Here is a 12,222-nt window from a genome sequence, read left to right on the forward strand (position 1 = left end):
AAGATAGAGATGAATCATACAAAGGAGACCGATTAAATTATAGAAAGGCTGATATTGAGAATCTCAAGAACTATTTCAAATACGCTAACTGGGAGGAAATGGAAAACTCTGAAGAGGTGCAAGAGAAATATAACTTATTTTTGGAAATATACAAAACAGGAGTCAGGGAATATGTCCCGAAATATAGACCTAAGGAAGAAGGAAAGAAAGATTGGTTTAACGCAAGGTGTGCTAGGGCAAAGGAGAAAAGGGATGGAGCATGGAAAAGGTGGAGGAGAAATAGAAATGCAGTAAATAAGGTAAACTTCAAGATAGCAAGAAATGAATATGTTAAAGTGAGGAAGAAAGAGGAGAGGAACTATGAAAAGGACATTGTCGAAAAATACAAGGAGCAACCGAAATTGTTCTACAGATTCATAAACGGAAAAATAAGACAAAAAGAAACAATAGAAAGGTTAAAAGGAGAAAATGGGATGGAGGAAGACCCAAAAAGTATGGCAGAACTATTAAATGATAAGTTCCAGGAGGTCTTTACTAAGGAATCCAAATTTGAAAGACCACAGGGTAATAGAGAGACCATCTATATGGAAAAGATTAAAGTAGCCAAGCTTGAAATAAAAGAATTAATGAAGGAACTGGATGAAGAGAAGGCAATGGGACCAGATGAAGTCTCAGGCAGAATACTGAACGAATGTAGGGAAGAACTAGCAAGTCCTGTATACAACATCATAAAATGCTCAATAGAAAATGGAACAGTACCAGTGGAATGGAAAAGAGCTGAGGTGGTTCCCATATATAAGAGTGGAAGGAAGGAAAAACCTCTAAATTACAGACCAGTATCACTAACTAGTGTAATATGTAAGATGTGTGAAAGAGTAATAAAGAAACAATGGATCGAGTTCCTTGAAGACAACAAATTATTATCAAATAGCCAATTTGGCTTTAGAAAAGGTCGGTCATGTGTAACTAATTTACTGAGTTTCTACTCTAGAATAGTTGATAGGGTACAAGAGAGAGAGGGATGGATTGATTTTATTTACTTGGATTTAAAAAAGGCATTTGATAAAGTGCCACATGGAAGGTTACTGTGGAAATTAGAGGAGAAGGGTGGTTTAAAAGGAAACACATTGAGATGGATGAAAAATTATTTGAGGTGGAGAGAAATAAGGACGGTAGTCAAAGATATGAAGTCCAAGTGGAGAGCAGTAGAAAGCGGAGTGCCACAGGGATCAGTATTGGCCCAATACTTTTCTCATTTATATAAATGACATGCCAGAAGGAGTGAAGAGCTACATAAATCTGTTTGCAGACGATGCGAAACTGTGCAGAGTTATAAAGCAAAAAGAGGATTGTGAAATACTGCAAGAAGACCTAAATAAGATCTGGGAATGGAGTAAAAAGTGGGAGATGGAATTCAATGTGGACAAAAGCCATGTCATGGAAATGGGAAAGAGTGAAAGACGACCAGTGGGAATCTATAAGATGGGAGATGGAGTAGAACTGGAGAAAGTAAAAAAGGAAAAGGATTTGGGAGTGACGATGGAAGAAAATAATCAACCGGCAAGCCATATTGATAGAATTTTCAGAGACATATAATTTGCTAAGGAATATTGGAATAGCATTTCACTACATGGACAAAGAAATGATGAAGAAACTGATAAGTACTATAATAAGACCCAGATTGGAATATGCAGGAGTAGTGTGGACCCCTCACAAAAAGAAACACATAAGGAAGCTGGAGAGACTACAAAAAATGGCTACAAGAATGGTCCCAGAACTTGAAGGGATGACATATGAGGAGAGACTAAAGGCTATGGATCTTCCAACATTGGAGCAGAGAAGGAGAGAGGGATCTCATACAAGTTTATAAATTGATAAATGGAATGGACCAAGTGGACAATGAGTATCTGATCCTGAGAGAAGAATATGCCAGTCGAAGCACAAGATCGCATAGTAAGAAGCTGAGGAAGGAAGATGTCTGAGAGATATTAAAAAGTATAGTTTCCCGCAAAGATGTGTTGAGACGTGGAACAGTTTGAATGAAGAAGTAGTGTTTGCAACGAGTGTGCATAGTTTTAAAGTAAGATTGGATAAGTGTAGATATGGAGACGGGGCCACACAAGCATAAAGCCCAGGCCCTGTAAAACTACAACTAGGTAAACTAGGTAAATACACAGTGTGTGGCAGTGTCATTATCCTCACTTTGTTGATTACTTCCTTAGATTGACTTAGGGTGGCCATACGGTAAGTTTGCAGCAGGGCACTACTCCATAGCAAGACTGCATGAGCTGCAAGCCTGTGCAGCACTCAGCAGGGTCGCACTTCCCTGCTAAGATGCCACGCTTAGGATGGAAGACATCTTTATTGAGAACATGCCTTAATTTTTACCTTAACCCCTTCATTACCGACTCCATGATCCTGTGCGTACCAACCCCTCCCCTCAGCACCGAGTTTTTCGAGTGCTCATAATTTCGCATAGGTAGTCTTATGTTCATTTCTATGCCCATATTTAGTCATCTAAGTATTATTTTTCATGTCTTTTGATAAATTTGGTCATGGGATGTATACTTTTTCAAATCGGAAGTTGTTATACATGATTTCCTATGACCTCGTCTGACATGAATAGCTGGAAGCAGTCCAAAGCACTAATGTTATCCCGTGAGATATCAGGATGAACACCTGAAAAATCTTCTACTAGGGCAGGAACAGTGCCAGGACGATGATCAGAAAAGGGATCAGCCATGAGTGTGAAGGTGTGAGGTGAGGGGCTGGGTGGTGTCTCCTCATCGTCACCATCACTCTCATATAGGTCATCACTACTCGCCTCACTGTCATTTTCTGGCAAATATTCATCATCTGAATCACTTGTGAGGCCTTCTGATTGTGTCAGATTATCATCTGATCCTTGCAAGTCATCGTCAAGAGGGTATAACTCTCAGAATCACTGCTGGAGGAGCACAAAGATGCCATAATGCGACGCGTGTCAAAGTCAAACACACGCGCGTACCAACCCCTTCCCCCCTGCACCGAGTTTTTCGGCGCTTCTCATAATTTCGCGTAGGTAGTCTAATGTTCATTTCTATGCCCATATTTAGTCATCTAAGTATTATTTTTCATGTCTTTTGATAGATTTGGCTCATGGGATGTTTCAAAGTCAAACACACACACTGATGGGTGGGGCGGTTCACATCACCACCCCCCGCCACCACGGGCCAACGTCCTTGAAACACAAGGTGCTAATTAGTCAATTTGTCACTGTTGTAAATTACAACCATACAAACCGAGAAATATGGAGCCCTGGGTATCATTACTAAGCAATGAAATGCACGCGTACTTCATCGGTTCGGCAGCCGAAAGTTGACATGAAGTACTATGGTACCTCATCGGTAATGAAGGGGTTAACGGCAATGTGAAAAAAAGAGAAGGATTTTGGAAGTCATTTCTGAAACACGCCAATTAATTTAGAAAACAGAGTGAGAGAAAGAAAGATAAAGATAGGGTAAGGAGATGGAGTGGCATTAGAGAAAGAAGGCAATCCTGTCAGGAGGTGGTAATAGTGAGGAGATAGTCTACTCTAACTTTGACAATCCCTGGTCTTCCTTACCTCCTTTGTCACCTCAGCAATGTCCTTCAGGCAGTCATTAAATGTTTGTTAAAGATGCCACTTGACGACAGAGGAATCGGCCATTGCAACAAACAGGAAGCTATATCTTTAATTCATCTATTCTTTGTAAGACAAATTTTTATTACTATACTCTTCTTAAACAATAATGGACTCTTTTATTTCAACATTGAGAGTAGAATAAGACATTGAAATACCAAAATAATTTTTTGCATTATTAAAAGAAAATAAACTACAGAAAAAGGGAAAGGGTGTGTTTAAGGGTCTTAGGCAAACTACTCTCAGTAACGAACAACTTGCGGTAACGGACAACCCCATACCCATGAAGTGTCCATTATCATAAGGCACCACTGTATTTGTTTGAGTCTCCTGAAGGTATCATTCTATCCTGAGCAAAATTAATGTTCCATATTAGCTTTATAAGAGTTGGTTGTTTTGGTTAAGTATTTTCTCCGAACATCCATATACTGATTGGATGCAAGTAGTTCATTCATCAGTTAATCTGTAATGATGATTAGACCAAGAAACCATTTATCTAGTATTGACTCAAAATATAGTCGTAGTGTAGTTGTCTCAATACATTCTCCCAATACTAAATATTGAAGTTTTTAGTACAGTAATTGAAACTTTACCCTTGTTCCAAAGTCCTTCCTTACACAACCAGGATTATTTTGTTAAATATTATATTGGTTTTCCTATTGAAAGTATCTCCAGTAAACCAGTAAATTTTACAAAATCATAGCTTAAGATATGAGAAAACGACATAGCTGTTTGTATTTAGCTTTGTTGTATTGATGAATGCCAGCTTATGTATTATTCATCCACTGATTGTTTTTTCTTTTTTTTTTTTTTTTTTTTTTCTTTCTTTTTCCTGATCTTTATCTGTCTCCTTCTGGCTTATTTGGTTCTGCCTGCCTATCTGTCTGTCTATCTGCATTTCTTTTCTTGCAATTTTTCCATATCTGTGTGACTTCTTTCCATTTTTTTTTTTTTTTTTTTTTTTTTTTTTCCGCTTTTCCCTTTATCTCCCTTCCACAGGAGCCACCAAACCTGGCAGTAGTCGCCGCATGATAGGATCTCCAAGACAACTGGAAAATGCTGTTCCCACATCCAAAAACCCACATGGGGTTTGGGTTTAAAACTGTAGTATTGAAAGCCAATACCCACTCAACAAGTGTATGCATATCCAATATCTTGTAGCAAGTACTATGTGTGTGGCCTGTGGTGAAGCCTCTTGTTACCAAGACAAATGCTGAATGAAGTGCAAAGGATGGAAGGTCAAGCTTCAGTGCATCTGATTTGTTTTAAGGCATAGGGCAGGTAGGTGCTGTGGGTGCAGGTTGTGGTGCTGGAGTCACCTGGAGGACACTCCTCATTACCTGATGTGGTTCATATTTGTTTCCTGTCTCAGTGAAAAGGGATCACGGTGTTTTGAAATCCACTATTAGGAGGATAATGTCTGTGTTAGTTACAATCAATATTACTACTAGATGCATTGAAAGTATACATATTTGTATAAGATTGTGGAAGTAGAGTCTAGGTGCTTAGTAAGGATATGTATAATGAATGGCAAAGAACACACCCTTGCCTGAAGTACTGTTATGATGTAGATTATACGTACCATGTATAAGTATGAAGGGAGTGATTTGTGGTTTGGTGTGTTTCAGAAACCTGATCTGTTTTTGTATTTGAAATATTGCTTTCTATGTATTATTTTGCTGAAATTTTAATAATTTAATGAAAAGATGATAGCACAAAGCTATGCTGATGATACGTAATATTCCTTCTAGTTCTCTCTCTCTCTCTCTCTCTCTCTCTCTCTCTCTCTCTCTCTCTCTCTCTCTCTCTCTCTCTCTCTCTCTCTCTCTCTCTCTCTCTCTCTCTCTCTCTCTCTCTCTCTCTCTCTCTCTCTCTCTCTCAATTGTTTTTGTTCAGGATTGTGTATGGATTAAGGCAAATGTTAGTAAGTATGAGGTGCAGATTTCAGTCTAAATAGAGAGGCACTTCAACACACAATAATGCTCCCTGAAGTATCTTGTATAGGGCTCTAGTCATCCACTACCACCATTTTGTTATGGTGCTGTGGGCACCTTGGCACCTCCCTACACACCTGGCTAACATTTGTGTAAGTGGAGATACACTGTATTCTAAAAATTCATATTGAAATTTGTCCCAAGCTTAAGGAACCCTTGATATTTTTGACATTCATGGCGGTGGCTGGCCTTGTTATCCTCCACCACAAGGGGGAAATTTATTATAATGTTTGATAGAGACTAAAAACTATTTGTCCATTGTCACAGTGATGGTAAAAAGTGAGTGACCTGCAACTTATCTCTCTCTCTCTCTCTCTCTCTCTCTCTCTCTCTCTCTCTCTCTCTCTCTCTCTCTCTCTCTCTCTCTCTCTCTCTCTCTCTCTCTCTCTCTCTCTCTCTCTCTCTCTCTCCAGTTCTTTCATCTCTTTAGAATATATCAGCACCCAGGTCTTGTGAAGAAATTTTATGACTGGTTATATCCAGCTTTGTACAGTATCGGCGGTTGAAGTTGCAACCCACATCGACGCCAACCCAAACATGGAAAATATGATAGATAATGAATAGAAAATTTACATTTATTTCTTTATTAACATCCTATACTTGGTATGGTTACCATGGATATCAATGACAGCTTGAATGCACGATTTGGGGTAGGGAACATCATGTTAACCCAGGAAACTCATTCATATACTGGCAGCCAGAACCTGGAGAACAGTTGCCATGTGACAACTAATAAGAGCAAAAATCTCATTGATTTTCATTCCTGCTTACTTTAGTGTGATGGTACGTGTCCTCTCTATCTTGCTTATGGTGGTTCCGGCCACTTTTGTTCTTCAGAGGAAAACTGGGACAGCTATTGTCTACACACTGTGATGAATGTGAGGGCAGGAAACTGGACACCTAGCAACTAGATGTGACCCTGAGTTTTATATATATATATATATATATATATATATATATATATATATATATATATATATATATACACACACACACAGTAATACTCCGCTTAACGAACGTTCGTTTAACAAATTTCCGGTTTAACGTACTGTATAAAGTTAGACCAAAAAGTCCGCATAATGTACAACCACATCCGTTTTAGCGAATTTTCTGGGTTTGAATTTGCCGGGTGAGGGACCGAACGCGGCAGCTTCACTGTGATTGGCTGGCTCTCTGCCTCTCTCTAGCGCTCCTGGAGCTGGATCCAAGATTCTTTAACAACCTCAGAGCAACCTCCTGCAATGGCTTCCATGAACGCTTGGAGGGACGGTGATGAGGTTGCTGGGAACACCACCTCAAAACAACATTTCTATTAGCTTTTTAGAAACCTAGCCTCCAAGAAAGGATTGTTTTGTAATGCATAAAGTGAAATCTTACATGAAATACCAAAAAATAAAGCAGAGATGATGAGATCGGCCACAGACGGCAGAGACTTTGGCGACTGCCGCTTCTTCTTCTTGTGACCTTTTTAGCTTGGCGTGTTGTTTTTCACCACGATATTAAATGTTTCCATTCCTCTATTACCTGATATAATGGATATCATATCTTAGTATTCATATACGCTTATGCCATGAGGATAACCTGGACTCCGTGGTAGTGAGTGATAGTGAATTACTAATGAAATACCGCGGTATTTCATTAGTAATTTTTTGGTATTTCATGTAAGATTTCACTTTATGCATTACAAAACGATCCTTTCTTGGGGACAAGGTTTGTAAAAAGCTAATAAAAAAAAATATATATATATATATATATATATATATATATATATATATATATATATATATATATATATATATATATATATATATATATATATATATATATATATATATATATATATATATATATATATATATATATATATATATATATATATTTTTATACCTAAGTGGTATGTTGGAGATCAGCCCAGAACGCATCCCCCCCTTTTTCCATTATTTCCTATGGGAAAACTCTACAAACAGCTTTGACACCCCCTATCCTGTTCGTTAAGCGGAGTATTACTGTGTATATATATATATATATATATATATATATATATATATATATATATATATATATATATATATATATATATATATATATATATATTTAGGTAACTCTCAATTTGCATTCCAAGAGGCATTGCGTATATCAAAATTCGCGTAAAACAAACATGTAATTCTCATAAGAAACCATAGATAATAGGGGGGATGTGGGATGTGGTCCAAAAAAATTTGTACAAAATACTCTATTTATTTGGCTAAATTAACATGTTTTTATTATTTACCATTCTAAATACTAGAAGTGTATTTAAAGTAAAGGGAAAAGCAAGAAATAATAGGAGAAAGAAAAAAATAATAAGAGAAAACAACAAAACAAAGAATACGTAAACACAACGCTCACTGCGTATATATATATATATATATATATATATATATATATATATATATATATATATATATATATATATATATATACACCATGTAGTCTTTTCACGGGAATTTGTGGGGTAAAGGGGATACGTACTCCTATCTCAAAGCCCACCTGCTAGGGAACTGTTGCTCCAAGTGAGGAAACGTAATCTACACTCAGACCGTGGACAGGATTCGAACCCGTGCACTTGGAGACCCCTCAGACCCCAAAGCACACATGGTTCCACTGTACCACAGCAGCTCTGAGTTACTGAAGTGGTGTTGCTACCATGTGATCACACATTTATCCTAAGGATGCAGGCAATCACAATTTTGAGATAGGCGAGAACTTACTGAATATATAGCAATTAGAGTTTAGATGTGTTCACCGTGCACCTACAACCGCCGACACTGTAGTGGCATTGACCCTAGGAAAAAATGCCAATATTCTTTGTCATTATGGCATAGAGGGTTGATTGAACTATATGTAAATCTTGATCCAAAATTAATGATTGTGAGGATCCCTTTCCACTTCTAAAAATATTAATCTTCATGATGGAACTGTTGTTAGCTTGTTCATAATGAGATCACTAATAAGTTGTTCATCATTGGGACGTTTTTTAGTTTGTAATTTTTATATATTTATTTTTTTATTTTATTTATTTATTTTATTTTATTTTATTTTATTTTATTTTATTTTATTTTATTTATTTATTTAGTTAGTTTTTTTGGGGAGGGGTGCAGTTCAAAATTAAAACCGCAATAAAAGAGTGAAGACCAGCATCTGTCTTGATGTTTCTACAAGTTGTCACTGGTGATGGTGGTCCTTCCCAAGGGTGTCCTCAGTGACTAGCTATGTATGTTTGTTCATCATCTCTGGCTACTTTTTCAAAACTCTGTGATCTGATTTACTTGCTATTTACTAATAAGTTTTAGAAGTTCTCCAGCTCAGTTTGTAGACATTGTCTGCAGAACTAGTGAAGCATGAAGACCTGAATGGATGGCATTGTTAAAGAGAGAAATTGACTCGAGCTAGTAATAATAACACTAATAATGGTATTCATCGTGATACCATGCTAAAATGAATGGTGCGCACTTCACCATTGTTTTACTCATACACATGCTCTGTATGTTCCTAGACTTGAGAAGAAAATGTTTAATTCTCTAGTGTTGCTGTATCCCTGTGATAATAGTATTTCTGGGTTGAATTTGCAAATTTAAAGGTCTGTAAATGGGAGGATATAGAGATGTGCTCTTCTCCTAACATGTTAGAATCCCAAGTGAATGATGCAGTAGTAAGTCTTAAATACTAAGAGCAGCTGCCATTCTAGGTGTTGTTTTATGTCACTAGAGGATATCTACTTAATTCCTTTTCTCCAGATTTAAGGGTTTCCTTCACTGTCATTAGTCTGAATTTGAACAGTTAGTTTGGTAACTCTATTTTGCACAAGATTTTCAGTTTGCTAGTTGGACAGATGGAGAGAAGCTGATACAAGGGTATCATCTCTCCAGATCTACTTAGGTACACTGAAAGGAATAGAGCACTTAAAGATTCATGCTCTTGCGTTAATTATTTTTTTTAGACTTTGTCAGAAGAGCTCCTAAACTCTGCAATGGGAAGTGTACTTAGTTTGAAATACATTGCTTGCTAATCAGTGATGTCTCTTGCCATTATCTCCTTACTACTGGAATGTGATTATACTGTTTGGTTTTGCATTTATGTAGAAACTGGCCTTACAGGTTTGTTTTTAGTGAAACCACCATACCTTGAAGAATAATTACACACATACACATATACAGATAGTCCTCTATTTTCAAACATTTGAGTTATGAATTTTCAGTACTTAATTGTTTGTGTTCGAAATAAATGTGTAAAAGTAATTCACATGTCAGCTGAGTGGCGGCACCAAGAGTGGGAGACATGGGAGTTGTAGTAGTATCATGCTGTATGTGCTCCTATAAGCATATTAAAACATATGTTTCTAATAACTCAAATGTGTCTTGTATTAAGCACAAGAGTAGTGGTGACAACCCATACTCCCCTGTTGTTGATGCATCATTGTCTTGAGTTCATAGTATTCTGCTGTCACCCACCACCTCCTCCAGCTCTAATTACTAACATTTGCCTCACCAGAGAACACCAGTCTGTGTATACCAGCTGTGTCCTTATCAAGTCTTATTTTTGTTGGTATTATAAACTGTATTTCATGCACTTGAAGATTGTTCAAAGCACATTGAAATAACAGAAATGTAGTGTCCAATTCTAGAGCTGCTCCTAACAAAAATGTGCATCATAATGTTGTGTACTGTAGTGCAAATGACAGATTAACAAATTAATTGGTTTTTAATTTGGATATATATATATATGTACATACATGTATGTATGTATGTACATATCCACACACACACACACACACGCCTGGTAGCTCAGTGGTTAGAGCGCTGGCTTCACAAGCCAGAGGATCGGGGTTCGATTCCCCGGCCGGGTGGAGATATTTGGGTGTGTCTCCCTTCACGTGTAGCCCCTGTTCACCTAGCAGTGAGTAGGTACGGGATGTAAATCGAGGAGTTGTGACCTTGTTGTCCCAGTGTGTGGTGTGTGCCTGGTCTCAGGCCTATCCAAAGATCGAAAATAATGAGCTCTGAACTCGCTCCGTAGGGTAACGTCTGGCTGTCTCGTCAGAGACTGCTGCAGATCAAACAGTGAAACACACACACACACACACACACACACACACACACACACACAGAACTAAAGGACCTAACATATGAAGAACGGCTGAAGGAAATGGGACTACCAACCTTACAAAATAGAAGGGAACGAGGAGATTTAATAACAGTGTACAAGATAGTCAATGGCATTGAAAAGATAGACAAGGAAGACCTGGTGCTGGTGACAGAAAATGGAAGGACAAGAGGTCATGTAAAGATTAGGATGAGGCAGTGTGTGAAAGATATTGGAAAATACAGTTTTCCACACAGAATGGTGGAGAATAATGTAGTTGTTACAGCACATAATGTTTATAACTTCAAGGAAAAATTGGATAAATGGAGACATGGGGACAGGACACTATGAGTCCCGCTCGAACCCTGTACAATACGACTAGGTAAATACACACACACACACACACACACACAGCATTACGATAGTAGGTATAAAATCATGAATCCAGTGTGCTGAAAATGAGTCATGTATCATTAACTTACGCATATTCACAATCATAAGTAAAAATCAATGAGCTTATATAGATCCTTCCAATGTTTAGTCCAGTGGTGCAAAAGTAGGTACTTTTACTTTTTACAGTTTAAGCCTTGATACTCTTCATTGTTGCAATCAATACATGTGATACATGGGTGCCAAGATGTTCCATGGTGTGTACCTATATCATGTACTGTGCATGAGTTTTTGGTAACTTGCCAACCTGCACAAATGCTCATCAGTTTTGTATACAGAGGCAAATGTTTGGTGTGTTCATGTAGGACCCCATATATCACATTCATCATCATTGCCAATACATAACTTTATGTATAATTCAAAGCTTGAGGAATGAAATATTAAGAACAATTGTAAAGATAGAATGGATGTACCCCCCTGTTGGCCACTAGGCTGCCATTCCTTTCCTTGATGTTGCCACACAGTTCACATGCTGAGATATTGCTTGGCCCACAGCTGGGACGAGGTTCACATCTATGATAATGTTCAAATAAAAAGTTTAATGGTTTTGTTAAGTTATTTTTATTAAAATGGCTTCTATATGTGTTTGTGTATATTTTACTGTGTTGCTTACTAAAATAAGCAGCTGAAATATTGTATTTGTGTGAGCTCAACTTTTTATTGCAAGTAAAATTACCCTAGGTATTTGGTTTCTTGCCTTCATGGTAGTTAAAGATGTATTTAAAAAGTGAAGAACTGAGAAGTGGCAGTTAAGAATGTTATGTAGTGAGGAGGAATAGATTAGTGAGTGTTTTTGATTGAGGTGCTCTTGGGTCTGTGTGGACCCTGAAGGGGAAATCTTCTCTAGTCAGCAGTGTCAGATATATTGCAGCTTGACACTGTGAAGGGAAAGTTTGTTTGGTTCTTGTACTCAAATGCCTTAACTGTATTCTACTTAATTGATAGTAAATAATGGAGTGCCTATGGGCTGAGTTTGGTGGTGTCTTGGATCACAAG

General features: G+C 37.5%; 1 protein-coding gene across 8 annotated transcripts in view; it reads left to right on the plus strand.

The window, feature by feature from the left end:
- Positions 1 to 12,222, plus strand: part of LOC123513968 (protein transport protein sec31-like) — a 37,027-nt gene that overhangs the window by 21,477 nt on the left and 3,328 nt on the right. For 6 of the 8 annotated variants that reach the window (XM_045271481.1, XM_045271482.1, XM_045271476.1 and 3 more), the window contains one exon: positions 4,661 to 5,148. The exons of the other annotated variants lie outside the window; for them this stretch is intronic. In XM_045271481.1, the coding sequence (XP_045127416.1) occupies positions 4,661 to 4,761 (101 nt within the window). In that variant the 3' untranslated portion in view covers positions 4,762 to 5,148. Of the gene's footprint in view, positions 1 to 4,660; positions 5,149 to 12,222 lie in introns of those variants that run through there. 8 annotated transcript variants of the gene reach the window in all.

The sequence above is a fragment of the Portunus trituberculatus genome, chromosome 37 (genome assembly GCF_017591435.1).
Source record: "Portunus trituberculatus isolate SZX2019 chromosome 37, ASM1759143v1, whole genome shotgun sequence".
Lineage (NCBI taxonomy): Eukaryota > Metazoa > Arthropoda > Malacostraca > Decapoda > Portunidae > Portunus > Portunus trituberculatus.